The sequence below is a fragment of the Aethalodelphis obliquidens genome, unplaced genomic scaffold, assembly GCF_003676395.1.
Source record: "Aethalodelphis obliquidens isolate GAN/ISIS:26980383/991018 unplaced genomic scaffold, ASM367639v1 scaffold58, whole genome shotgun sequence".
Classification (NCBI taxonomy): Eukaryota; Metazoa; Chordata; class Mammalia; order Artiodactyla; family Delphinidae; genus Aethalodelphis; species Aethalodelphis obliquidens.
In genome coordinates, this window is record NW_020838002.1 from 11,424,266 (window position 1) to 11,438,985 (window position 14,720).

The window sequence follows — 14,720 nt, forward strand, 5'->3', positions numbered from 1 at the left end:
AATATACCAAGATCTAGATTTTGTTTGTTTGGCTTGTAGACAGAGAGGAAGAAGAAAAGATGCAATCTGTCTAACGGGCAATTGGGAGGAAATCAATTATCTTTATGTACAACTGAAGTCCCCTGTGGTTTTGGGAAATGAACCTTTCAATTTGTGATTATGTGATTCTGAGGAAAAGCAGACATTAATAATTTCTTCCCCCAAAAAGTTGAGCTACAGGGATCTTGCATGAGTTTTATTTAAATTAAGTGCAGAACCAACCTAGATCAAGTCTATGACCAACAAAGAGAGCTAAAGATCAAAGTTACCTTTAGTTTTTAAGGGGTTTGCAAAGCAAATTGAACAAGTTGCAATATACTAACTGTGATTAACATAATGCCATTGTAATAGTCATTATTCTATGCACATCAAATATGGCTTAAATACACTACTCCCTTGTACCAATTGAATACTACATCACAAAATGTGTACTTCAGTGATTTTTTAGCTCAGCAGTTAATAACATACGTAAAGAAAAAAGTAAATAACATCTTCCAGTGTAGGAAAAGATGCCACTTGGTCTTTTACTTCATATAGTTTTATATTGACAAAGTCAAAGAATATTTTTTAAATATATAAATGAATCACCAAGAGTTCAGAAAATTTTACTAAACATATTAGTACTATTCTTGATGTTATTAATAATCTGTGAAATAAATATTTGATAGTGTCTTTTAAAGCATAATAAATCTAAGAAAAGCTTTTAGATATAAAAGTATATGATGGTCAATAAAACATTAAAGCAAAACACTTCTTCATTTATATAGTTATTTCATACATGAGACAGTCTTTTTTTTTTTAATATTTATTTATTTGGCTGTGCCATGTCTTAGTTGCTCCATGTGGGATCTTTTTTTTTAGCTGCAGCTTGTGAGATCTAGTTCCCTGACCAGGGATCGAACCCTGGCCCCCTACATTGAAAGCACGGAGTCTTAACCACTGGACCATGAGAGAAGTCCTTATGAGGCAGTCTTCAACACTAGATGTATTTAATTTTCTGTACTCTTTTAGAAAAAATAAGAAAAAGTTACAATTCCTTCTGCATATTCTGTAACCACAAGAGTAAATATTTATAACTACATTTACAACATTTAAAGTAAAGTATCCAGATAGGAATCTTGGACAAAAAAGCTCTTTTTACCTGGAACCAAACTTTCATTGTATATCCAAGGAGGCATTCTGGGCTGAACAGGATCCTGTGAGGGAAATACTCCCACACCTAAGAAGTTAAAGAACATTATCTAATGTATATACTGGTCCATGTAGCAGATGGGGAAATCACACTGTGTCATGTTTTTTTTTTTTTACAAGAAGAGCACTGGAGACACTAAAAAAAAAAAAGTCACCAATACAACTAAAATTTGGTTTCTAAGCAACTCTTGTACACCTATGTCCTAAGGTGTAAACTAAAAATAAACAAACAAAAAAATACCCCTAAGATGTACAAAATCAATATTCTGGATCATATGAGGCTTGATGCCAGTCACATATATTACAATTTAAAGACAAAAACATGAGAGATGATGGTTTAAAGATTACATACGCAAAACAAAAGAAAAAATGCCCAAGCTTCACTTGCAGCTTTTAATAACACTTCTTTGCAAAGTCTGATTTTTTAAAATCCTGAATATGACACTGCTGCCTTAGATGTATAGCATTTTTGTTTAAAATTTTTGTTTTTCACTTTGTCCTGTAAAATAGCCTCCAAAAGTTTGCCTCCTGGGCTGCCCACATTGTAATTCATCTCTGCAAGTTGAGTTTACAAAAATGTGGATCTAATTTAGGCAGCAGTGTGTACGATTAATTTCAGAGAAGCAAAACTATATTCTCATTGGTGACTTTTCCAGTTAAATTTTAACTTTTCAACCTTATAGAAGAACAGAAAGTTTGAGGGGGAAAAAGTTTTTTATAAAATAAAAGGAGAAGAAATTTTAAATCAGAAATGATTCCGATTAAAAAAACTGGTTATCGAAATTTTTTTAAAAGGAATAACAGCGTGTTTAAAGAATTCAGAGCAAAATTGTAGGGGTTAATTAGAGAAAGGAATGCATTAAATATATTTTAAGCAAAATTTTGATTAGCAAAATCAAGCAGCATTCATTTTAAGATTAATGCCTAAGGTGTTAGCATTTGAGCAACATTTGGTTAAATGAACTTTTCGCTGAATATTTCATGAGCTCACCACTCTCCTCAATGGACAGGTTTTGGTCTGAAGTCTTTTCTGCCTCTGCGGTAGTGGTACCACTTACACGTCCATCTACAGCACCCCCGTTATTGGCCGTTAAACTGGGATGGTTCTTACTGGAACCTGGGCCTAGGGCTTTGTGCCCAACTTCAGAAGTATTTAATTTAATTTGTTCCTGCCCCGGTGTACTTATATCACAAGATACTAGGAGCTTCTCCTCCAAGGAAGGGCCTAAACAAACAGCATGAAGGATTATTTGTATATAACTGCAAGCTTCTAATTTTTCAACCATCCATCTCCACCCCCCAAATTCTAAAGGGAAGGCCCTGCCACATATAATATAAATTTTGAAATAATTCAAGTCCACACATTTGTCTAGGGCTTGAGACACTTTAGCGATTTTAGAGAACTTAAACATCATTATCTACTTTGATTCTCAGGAATTCTGTGAGACAGTAGGTAGAATGGTATAGCGGAAGGTGTACTACCTTAGAAATTTGGTGACCTATACAAGATATAGACACTTCTACTAACTATCGCCTATTTCTTCATCTGTCAACCGAGAACGTGTAGATGAGTACATGTCTGCTAAGATTCCTCGCAGCACTATTCTGTGCCTCAAGACACAGTAACTGCCTCCCGCCCCCACAAGTGACAAAACTGAGGTATAGAAATGTTTAAAGATTTGTCCAGGGACAAACTGGTAGTAAATGGAGAACCTGGGCTTCTGACCCCAACGTGCTTTATCACTGAAAGCACTTTCTAAAGCAGCTTTCCCTGGCTCAGTACTCTTAAGAAAATGATGGTGGTGATTTCCCCAAACAAGAGGCATCTCCTGAAGAAATCAGTGTGTTCTTAAAGTTCTAAGGTGGTTTAAATAGGTCCTAATTTAGGAGCAGCTGTTTCCAATCACTTTTCCAGAATGTGAAGCCCCCAGAATTAAAAAATCTATATTCTTAACTTTGGTGAATTTCAACAGTACTCATATATTCAGGCACATGTTTCTGTGCCAACATCACTGTATTATTCTACTTATATAAGTGAAATAAATTATCCTAGATTATTTAAAAAATACTTTCATTAATAGTCTAGTAGTTACCTGCTTTCTGCACATTGTATGAGGCTGAAGCAGTAGAGAAATAAGGAATTTGCCCAGGGACACCATGTAAGGCAACAGACACTGGACTCTGACCTGGAGGGATATACTGTGCTCCAGCCTTCTGAGCATGCAACTGGCCAAGTGGGGTGGTGGGGTGGAAAGACTGAAAAGGCTGGGAAGTGGAAGAAGACCCACATGTGGGAGCTTCACCAGGCCCCTGCATAAAGTCACTGAATTCTTCTTCATCAAGAAAGGCAGGTGATGGGGAGACAGTTTTAGCAGAATGAAATGATGTGGGATAATCTGCAAAATGGAAAACGGCAATGAAACACACAGAAATGAAAATCAACAGGGGAAAAGAAATTAAGATGTAGTATAACCCCAAAAGAATATAATGAAACATGAATAGCGGAGGTGAATAAGAAATAACATGTAACAACAAACAGAATCATACAATGAATGCAAAACACTTTGATGTCTATTTACAAACAATTTTTTAGTCTTTTTTTTTTTTTTTTGCTGTACGCGGGTCTCTCACTGCTGTGGCCTCTCCCTGCTGTGGCCTCTCCCGTTGTGGAACACAGGCTCCGGACGCGCAGGCTCAGCGGCCATGGCTCACGGGCTCAGCCGCTCCGCGGCATGTGGGATCTGCCCGGACCGGGGCACGAACCTGTGTCCCCTGCATCGGCGGGCGGACTCTCAACCACTGCGCCACCAGGGAAGCCCTAGTCTTTTTTTTTTTTTAATATCTTTATTGGAGTATAATTGCTTTACAATGGTGTGTTACGTTTCTGTTGTGTATAACAGTGAATCAGCTATATGCATACATATATCCCCATAGCCCCTCCCTCTTGCGCCTCCCTATCCCACCCTCTAGGTGGTCACAGAGCACCGAGCTGATCTCCCCATGCTATGCGGCTGCTTCCCACTAGCTATCTATTTTACATTTGGTAGTGTATATATGTCAATGCTACTCTCTCACTTCGTCCCAGCTTACCCTTTCCCCTCCCCGTGTCCTGAAGTCCATTCTCTACATCTGCGTCTTTATTCCTATCCTGCCCCTAGGTTCAGCAGAACCATTTTTTTTTAGATTCCATGTATATGTGCTAGCATACAGTATTTGCTTTTCTGACTTACTTCACTCTGTATGACAGACTCTAGGTCCATCCACCTCGCTACAAATAACTCAATTTCATTTTTAGTCTTTTTAAAAAAGAGGTTTTATAGCTATTTTGCATTTCATTCAAAAACAGAAAAATGTAAAGCTCAAAATTTCTTTCCTTCTTTTATTAAGTTAGCACTTATTTTTTTTCCTTGAGACCACTAATAATTTACATCAAAGTGGTGATTATTTTTGAAATCCAATTGATCTGTTTATCTGGATAATATTTTCTCAAACCAATATAAATAAGAGAACAAACCTAGATGTTGCTGAATACATTTTAGACAGATATATACTGATGATTAAACTTCATTATGCCAGTAAAAAACAATGCATGATGCATACTTGTAATTTTTGATAAATCATGCCTAATCCATACACTTAGCATAGTTCATATTTCATATGAGGATGAAACTTACTGTGTGGGGAATAAAAATTACAAAGGCAACAAGAACATCAAACATATTACCAAAGTGATATTTTCTTGTGCAAAGCATCAAAATAAGGACATCATAAAGTGCTAAGTCAAATAACTCAACAGCCAATTTAAGAAAGTAAACCCTAAGAGCTATGTTTAAAAGATCTTTGCCTCTAAAAGATATAAACATCACTGTGGCTTTTTACCGTTAAATAGGAGATTCACTTATGTAATAAACCTTCTCTACAGGGATTATGTTTAATACTGGCTCATTAACAATACTATTACTGTTGCTTCTTCACATTTTTAACTTCTTTGTATTGCTTTAACATTTACTAAAGTCTAATGTCACAAGGAGCAGTCTTTTTTAAAAAAGGCTCTCATTTGAAAAATGGGGACACTATATGCTTCTCTTTTGGACCCTTCTCTTTTGGATCCATGAAATAAAGCCTGTAAGCATTAAAGTTCTATGAAAGATGCAAAATGAATATGCAAAATTACTGCCTTAATGAATTTCGTTTAAAAAAAGCCATGTCGTAATGAATCTCAACCCTCCCGATAATGGTTACTGAGACTGTGTATTTAAGCTCTCAATTTAGGTTCTCAGATCAGTACTGGTAGAAAATAGTAACAATGCAAAACTGACAGCTACTATGGATATACTAGCTGACTGTTTAGGCTAAACCAACTTGTTTTCTTTTCTTTATTTTTAGGCTAAAAATTTCTTTCCATTTGACTGGAATTATGTTAATTCTATGTGGTATATATTTTGGCTTAGAAACTCTTGTAGCTATATATATATATATATATAATTAATAAGAAGTATAAAAATTATGTGGTACAGTTTGTATATTCAATATTTTAAGGTAAACAGTCTATGGGCATTTATGCCTCTGGTGGTAAAAAGGCTGGAAACTTTTTACATACTTTAGGCCTAGGTTTAAGACCCTAGCTGGAGAAGCTCTGGAAATTCCTTGGGGAACATCAAAACGCCAATTTATTACTCAACAATGAAGATTTTAAACCATACCCAGTTGTCCAAAGGGGCCATTCTATATGGATAGAAAAGTATGTGACCTAACAATGACCATTCCTCTCTGCTGCCTTCTCCTTTATCTAATTAGGTTCCATGCTGGGTCCAGTTTTACCATTCCAACGACTATACTTAAATGACTTACTGACTAGCTTATTCAGCTTATAATTTTCATTTTTAGGTATGTTTTTCCTTTCTGAACTCATTCTGATTGCTAATATCCATTCCCTTTTCAATATCAGTATATATTTTACTTTGGGGCATATGTTTGTAACGATAATCTGAGTATATAATCTAGCAAGTGAAATTAATAGCACAGAGGCAAAGCTGTCCCAGAAAGTCAAGAACCCGTTACTGTGCCAATATTAGATTATGCCCTCCTGATATCACCTATAAAAGGTACCTATAAAAACTGTCAATGTAATACATGCCTGCAGAAAATAGCACTTGCTGAATGATTTATGAAAACTATTCACGTATTAATGGTATGTTATTCTTGAAATTAGCTGAGAATAAAATGTCAAAATATCAAATTTAAAAAAAGGATGTGGTAACAGTTATGTGAAGATAAGACTCATTTCAACTGCTAAATGTTTAAAACACATGCAAAAAAAACCCCAAAAATATCTCTTTACCCTGCTCTATTAGGTACTTTTCTTTTGCTTATTTGATGGTAAATGAAAATAAAAACTACAAAGGAATGTATTTTAAAAAATAAAATTTCACGAGAAATATTATTTAATCCATGACTTTTTTTAAATTGGAGTTTAGCTGCTTTACAATATTGTGTTATTTTATATTGTACAGCAAAGTGAATCAGCTATACATATATCCCCTATTTTTTGGATTTCCTTCTCATTTAGGTCACCACAGAGCACTGAGTTCCCTATGCTATACAGTAGGTTCTCATTAGTTATCTATTTTATACATATAAATCCATGACTTTTTAAAGAAGTCACGTAGAAAATTTGTAAGTTTCATCACATTGAATAAAATATGAACTAGTACATCAAAAGTAAAACTATTTTAAAATAATGAGAATGAAATGGTAAACTCATTTATTACATTTGTTTTTAGTGAATGGATTTTACTAACGTTAACATATTCATTTATACAGAAGATTTACAAGTTGTCATACTGACATTTACTAGAAGACAAAGAGGTTTCTTCCCCCCAAGATTGTCTAGACCAGAGCTCTTAACCCACTGTAAATTTTAAAACATCCAAATCTGTACCTAGCTTGAAGGAGGAGTTCAACATTCACTCTCGGCACACACACATAATGGTCAATTAAACACACAGGGACTATAAGTCACCTTCCAACAAAAGAAAAATTTTAAATTAAAACTACCTGGTTTCTTAGGGTGTGATGCCGGAGTAGGATGCATCTTAGCGTCTCTGGAAAACCCATCTAAGTTTCCTTTTATGGCTTCCAAAGCATCATCTCTACTCTTCTCTCCTGTCTGGGAGACAATAAATGTATATATATTTCTTCACTTGTCTCTCACACTTCGTCCTAATCCACATAAGTTGAAAGAAAAGTGCAAATATTCGTCAATTTACAATATTTTTACCACATACTTCGGATAGTGAATTTTCCAAGTCAGAAAAACATTGACATAAAGCGAAGGCGTAAGACAACACTCTAAAGAAGATTATTAAAAGGCCCATTTAGAAATACTTTAGGCTACAGCTGTTAGATATTAAGTATCCAGTATTAATGCTTCCCAAGAAAAGATTACAAGCACTGCAAAGGCAGAAAACAAGAGCTGAGAAGATAATGGCTGCTATCCCATTCCCTTCAACAATAAAGTAACTTCACAGAAAAAGAAAAGTCCTTTGCTTTCGGACTTAGACAAAACCAAAACAAATCAACCACAGCCTCAGCTTGCGCTGGTGCCCACGTAACAAAATCCACTAAATGACTGAGAATAGGCACATTCAGGAGGGTAGGCTGTGTGCCGGAATACGTTACCTTGGGTTTCACACTACTCAGAAGTCTGAGCTTTTGCTTCTGCTCTTCAAACTGGCGTCTTTTTCTTTCTTCTTCTAAGAGCTTTTGCTGCTGTTCAAATCGTTTTCTGAAGGAAAAACAATCTAGTAAAGAGCCAGCTTCAGGGATTATCAACTGTTATATTCATATTTCTTCTACAAAGTCATCTTGCATTTCTAGAACTAAAAACTTCACTGATAATTATATCTAATTTTCTGAAGACTATCCTATTTCACCACTATATTAATTTCCAAATACATGAAATAAGTCTAAAAAGTGATTTACCTAAATTATAGACGTGAATTTATTTCCTGTCTAATTTGCAAGGGGAGGAGACAACATTTTACATTCAAAGTAATTACAAAAAACAGAGAGGGAGGTAGACGAAATAAAAACACTCTTTGCATACAAAAAAGAAACTTTACTTGAGGAGGCAGTATCATACATGAGAAAGAGTAGTAGTTCTGGGACTCAGGAGGCCCGAACTCGGGTCCAGGTCTTACTGGTAACTGTGTAACCCAGCCTGACACTTGCTTATTTCTTTGGACCTCACTTTCCCCAGATGTAAAGTCAGAGGACTGAATTACAGGATCTCTAAGGTCCCTTCTGGCGTTAAACTTTTAAATAATAAGAGTATTTTAAAGAGTTTTAAAGGTACCGTAAAGGCACCGAGCTTCAAATCTGCACTACAGATCACTTGACAATTTTAAAATTGATTGCTATCGTGTATCTTTATCCTTGCATCCTGAGATCTCTTACTGCTGCTCCTCGGCAAACTGCTTCTGCATGTCTGGAGTGTACTGTGGGCCTGGAGGACGCATTCCTAGGAATGGTGCTTGTCCCAGGTAAGGCATTCCTCCTGCTGGTATTGGTCCCATTGGTATCCCTGCCTAGAAAAAAACAAAGACTTAAGCTTAAAAAAACACAATTTCTCCTTTTTCTTTTTCCTTTGGCTGCGCTGCACAGCATACAGGATCAGTTCCCCAACCAGGGACTGAACCCGTGCCCCCTGCAGTGGAAGCACGGAGTCTTAACCACTGGACCACCAGGGAAGTCCCCACAATTTCTCCTTTTAATTACTACAAAGAAAAACTGTAACTTCCATAAATTTTCTTATTTTTAATTAATGAACTATATAAAGGCATTTTAATAGAATATTTGATATTATTTATTAACAAACTATATAAATGCATTTTAATACAAGATTCAAAGAACACAGGCTAAAAATGAAAAGCTCCCCTTAATATCTTGCCTCTTCCATTTCCTTCATGTCTTCGAGGGGACCACCACTGCTAGAACAGTCTGAGGGCGTGCGTGTAAAATCTTTCAGTCTGTGTGTGTAAGGCTGTGTATGTGTACAACTCACAAGTTATATCTGGTGAGTTTACTGATCCATACTCTTTGAGAAGAGGTATCATATCTTACATGTCTCTGTATTTCCAGCAATAGAGAAGCACCTGGCATATGGTAGTTATTCCACAAATGAGATTAAACAAATGAGATTAAACACGATTTTCCAATATGATAGGATAATGATTATTTTGATATTCATTATCATAGGCTTGGCTATCCAAACTTTCACAGAAAATATCAATAATTTAAAAAATCAATAGTAAATGACATATCAATACAACAGTATAAAGTTTACTGAAGTGTCCAGAAGTAAGAATGGTATTACACAACAGCTAACCACAAAATCTAATATGAATAATGATGATGATGATGAAAATGATGGCAATGGATAATTTTTACTGAGTGAAAATTCCTGTGTTATTCAACCTTCTCCCTGAAAAGTTCCCCTTCAGTTCCCTAACTTGAAACTTGGCTGTCCCTGGAAGCCCTCTCATTTGGAGATTGCTACTTTTCTTCCAACATTTCCTGTAGACGGGCAATATTCCTCCTTGCTTCTCCTTAAACCCTTTTTCTCCTCTTTTCCTTCAAAAACCTGAACACATTTTAATTTCTTGCCATCAGACTTCATCATTTACTATCCTAACTTGTTTATGTCATCTACTGACCCTCAACTCCCTCACTCTTCAACTAAAGGCTTCAGAACCTTGCTAAGGTCCATTCTACTCCTAAACTGCTCTTGGTGATGTCAATAATCATATGGATGACTCATCTAACACTGTGGCCTTTCAGGTCTCCTCATCACAATCATGTCCAACATACCATTCCAGTTTCCCATTCCACGGCCACCTCCCCTGATCATCCGCCCCAGTAACTGCATCATCTCCAAAATCTTGATTTTAAACATCCCAACACCTGACCACCACCTTCTATCCTTCCAGCTCATGTGCTCCAGCAATTCTCTTATTTCATTAATACCTCCCTCCCATCCATTAATCTTACCACTTTCCCACTGTCCATCATCCTCATCATGTCCTCACTTCTCTTCTTGCTCAGCTTAGACTCCAGGATTCAATATTAAATGCCTCTGTAAACATCCTTAGCTCCCTTACCTCTGGCTTCCTTGGTATGGTCTCCCGGGAAACCTCATTCCTGGTTAGTCAACTAATCACCTTCTCTTATCCTTACAACCAAACCATTTAACCTTGCTGGAGAAAAAAGCCTTGATGATTCACCTTAAATTCCTGACTACGGATCTCAAATGGATCCCCAATGCAGGAGTCTTATGAGGACTCCTACTGTGTAAGATTTCAACCCTTTGACATTTCTTGAGATTTGCTATGGCCCAGCATATTTCAATTTTAATAAATATTCCATGTTTGCTTAAAAAGAAAGTATTTTGCAATTGTTGGGAACAGTGTCCTATTTATCCACTAGTCAAGCTTGTTGAGAAGGTTGTTTAAACCTGTATCTTTACTGATTGTGGATTTGTCTATTTCACCTTGCTTTTCTGTCAGTTTCTGTCTTATACATTTTGAGGCCAGGTTATTAGGTGCATACAAACTGTTAATCTTTCTGGTGAATTTAATCTCTCATCAAAATGAAATATCCTCTTTACCTCCAGGTTTTTAAGGCTTTTTGCCTTAAAATATATTTTGTTTGATTTTCCTTTAACAGAAATCATGTTACTGTTTCCCTCAAATAAAAAAAGTATTTCTTTTGAACTTATCCAAAATACCTTCTTGTTCTGAACCTTTACTGAGACAGTGGAACATTGTTTTAAGGTCTAGAAGTAATATAATATGTGTAAAGCACCTAGAACACTGTCTAGTACATATAAATAAATAACAGCTACAACAGAAATAATTATCTTTATACATTAGAAATATACTTTATACATTAGAAACAATACTAATGACAGAATAGAACACTTTCAAAAACAGTAATGATTCAATTTTTTTCTGAAACAAAATAAGATTCCTCAAGCAAATACAGAATTAAGCAACTAGATAAGAAAAAAGAACACAATAGTTATAGGTATCATTTTACTGTGTTCCTGCCATATGTCAGCTATAGAACTAGGCATTTACATACATTATTCTCAATATATGTGTAAGATCATCAGAATTAGGGATATTTCTGATAATGATCAATAAGAAGAACTTAGTAATAACACTTATGAAGCCTGTACTATGTTCCAGGGACTTTTCTAAGTGCTTTACATGTACTAATTAATTTAATCCTTACAACAAATCTATGCAGTAGGTGCTACTATTATTCTTATTTTACAGATGAGGAAATTGAAGCAGAAAATAGTTAAGTATCTCACTCATTACTGGCAAGTGTCAGGGCCAGGATTAGACCCAGGCAGCTTCTGGTCCCCAAATCCATGTTCTCCATCATTATGCTATGCTCCCTCTCCAGCTACCAACAACCACCATAAAATTCAAATTTAAAAAAATTTTTTTTTCTGTTTTTATTCATGTGCTCAGACACATACCTGCTCAATAAATACTAGCAGCCTGGAAGGCTTATGAATGGTTTCTAGTACTTTATAACTGGAATTCCAAGTAATATTGCTTAATTACTAACACTCCCTATTCTAAATCTTGAGTAGTAATGGCTATGCATACTTATTTTTAATCACACTGTGGTTCTCTTGCTGCTAAAAATTAGTGCCAGAGTCCTAGTATTACATTTCTTTTTTTCCCCCAATCTATAATTTAATCAGTTCCTTATTTTTTCCAGTTTTATTGAGATGTAACTGACATATAATATTGTATGAGTTTAAGGTGTGCAACATGTTGATTTGATACACTTATATACTGCAAAATGATTAACACCATAGCATTAGCTAACACCTCTGCCATGTCACATAATTACCATTTCTTCTTTGTGGTAAGGGATTAAAATTTCTTTTTAAAATTTTGACTCAGTTTACTCAAGGCACACAAAACACAAAAGAAACCACCCAAATCATATAGGCTAAAAGACAAAATGAGACATTCCACAAAAATAATAAAGAATGAAAGGAGGTGTTATTATGCATATTACCTTTCTATTTACACAATTCTGTTCTTCAAGAAGATTCAAACTTGCTAAATGGCATTTTGTTTCTCCTTCTCCTGAAAAGTAACTATACATTTCATAGAGTCTAATTTTATACATTCTTTTGAGATCTAGATAAACCAAAAGGTTAAGAGACACTAATCCTTAGCTATACAGTGAGTGAATAACACAGCAAAAGAAATAACTCAGAAATCTGAGATACATCCAATAAACTACTAAGAAGACTAAAAGATAAAGTTCACCCCAAGCTGAAGGATACTGAAGGCTACTGAAGATTTAAGTAAGTGGAGAGGTACGACAGTAAGACTAAAAGAGTAAAAATGTTGATTTCTTTTCTTTTTATTTTTATTTAATATTTTAAAATTAATTTATTTAATATATATTTTTAATTTTTATTTATTTATTTAATATTTTTAAAATTTTTGGCTGCCTTGGGTCTTTGTTGCTGCGCGCGGGCTTTTTTCTAGTTGCGGTGAGCGGGGGCTACTCTTTGTTGCGGTTCCCGGGCTTCTCATTGAGTGGCTTCTCTTGTTGCAGAGCACGGGCTCTAGGCGCGTGGGCTTCAGTAGTTGTGGCACTCGGGCTCAGTAGTTGTGGCTTGCGGGCTCTAGAGTGCAGGCTCAGTAGTTGTGGCACATGGGCTTAGTTGCTCCGCAACATGTGGGATCTTCCTGGACCAGGACTCGAACCCGTGTCCCCTGCACTGGCAGGCGGATTCTTAACCACTGTGCCACCAGGGAAGTCCCCAAAATGTCAATTTCAATCACAATCACGACAGGTTTTATATGGAATTTGACAAGCTTATCTCAAAATTTATACTGAAGGGGATGTGACCATGAATAGCTATAATTCTTTAAAAGAAAAAGGAGGATCCACACTACAAGATATCAAGGCTTATCTTGGGCTAGAACAATTAAGACAGTAAGATGTTTATTGATGTAGAGATAGACAGGTATAGCAATGGGACAAATAGAAGAGCTCAAAAACGAATCCAAAGCATATAAAGAAATTTGATATTACAGGAGTAATCTTAGAAATCAACAGGTAAAGAATGGGCTGCTGGGCTTTCCTGGTGGCACAGTGGTTAAGAAACCGCCTGCCAATGCAGGGAACACGGGTTCGAGCTCTGGTCCCGGAAGATCCCACATGCCGCGGAGGAACTAAGCCCTTGCGCCACAACTACTGAGCCTGCGCTCTAGAGCCCGCGAGCCACAACTACTGAAGCCCATGCCTAGAGCCCGCAAGCCACAACTACTGAAGCCCGTGCCTAGAGCCCGTGCTCCACACAAAAGAAGCCACCACAGTGAACAAATAAATTTAAAAAAAAAAACAACAATGGGCTGCTGAGAGGAATTCCCTGACAGTCCAGTGGTTAGGACTCCACGCTTCCACTGCAGGGGGCATGGGTTCGATCCCTTGTCGGGGAACTAAGATCCCACATGCCGCACAAAAAAGAATGGGCTATTGATAAATGGTTTGGGGGACAACTGTCTACTCAAATGGAAAATAATAAAATTAGACCCTTCAGCCTCACACTGATACCAAAGAACAATTCCAGGTAGGTTAAGGACCTATATATGAAAAGAAACTTTAAATTTTTTAATAAGAAAATACAGGAGAATATCATCATTACCTCAGGGTAGGATTATGTCTTAGATGAGACACGAAAAGCTCAAACCATAAAAGAAATGATTTATCCATCTGACTTAACTTCTATAAAACATGACACCATAAACAAAATTAAAAGGCAAGCCAAAGTCTAGAAGGAGATATTGACAGCACAAATAACCACGAAGGTCAGAAACCAGAATATATAATGAACCCTTAGAAATCAATAAAACCAAAACAAAGAGCAAAAAATTGGAAGCAACTTAAATGTCCATCAATAGAAGAATATATATTCATGCAATGGAATACTACTAGCAGCTATATGAACAAACTTGGCATCATTCCACAACTGGGATAAATCTTGGAGAAAAACGATGTTAAATGAAAAAATCAAATGCAAAAGGGAACACACGTAAAATTTTAAAACCTAGAAAATATTATATAACATTCATGAATATTCAAACATATATTTAAAAAAGTACAAAATACATAAGGAAACAATAAAAAGTGAATTCATGATAGTGATAACTATCTCTGGAGAAGTAGAGGAAGAAAATTATACCTATATTGTTAAAGTCTTTTAAAAAATGTGAAGCAAATATGGCAGGTTAAAATTTGATAAAAGGATGACATGACTGTTTAAGTAGAAAATCGAAAAGAATCTACACAAAAATTCCTAGAACTAATAAGTGAGTTCAGCAAGGTTTCAGGTTACAAGACAAATACACAGAAATCAATTTGTATTTCTATATACTAGCAATGAA

The 14,720-nt window shown here is 35.9% G+C and overlaps 1 protein-coding gene across 18 annotated transcripts in view; it reads right to left on the minus strand.

The window, feature by feature from the left end:
- Window positions 1-14,720, minus strand: part of SYNRG (synergin gamma) — a 92,534-nt gene that overhangs the window by 55,922 nt on the left and 21,892 nt on the right. For 7 of the 18 annotated variants that reach the window (XM_027087365.1, XM_027087370.1, XM_027087373.1 and 4 more), the window contains exons 4-9: window positions 8,689-8,819; window positions 7,912-8,017; window positions 7,288-7,399; window positions 3,324-3,626; window positions 2,222-2,455; window positions 1,181-1,258 (exon numbers count right to left, since the gene is read on the minus strand). In XM_027087365.1, the coding sequence (XP_026943166.1) occupies window positions 1,181-1,258; window positions 2,222-2,455; window positions 3,324-3,626; window positions 7,288-7,399; window positions 7,912-8,017; window positions 8,689-8,819 (964 nt within the window). The remainder of the gene's footprint in view (window positions 1-1,180; window positions 1,259-2,221; window positions 2,456-3,323; window positions 3,627-7,287; window positions 7,400-7,911; window positions 8,018-8,688; window positions 8,820-14,720) is intronic. The other 11 variants (XM_027087382.1, XM_027087380.1, XM_027087381.1 and 8 more) reach the window with 5 other exon arrangements.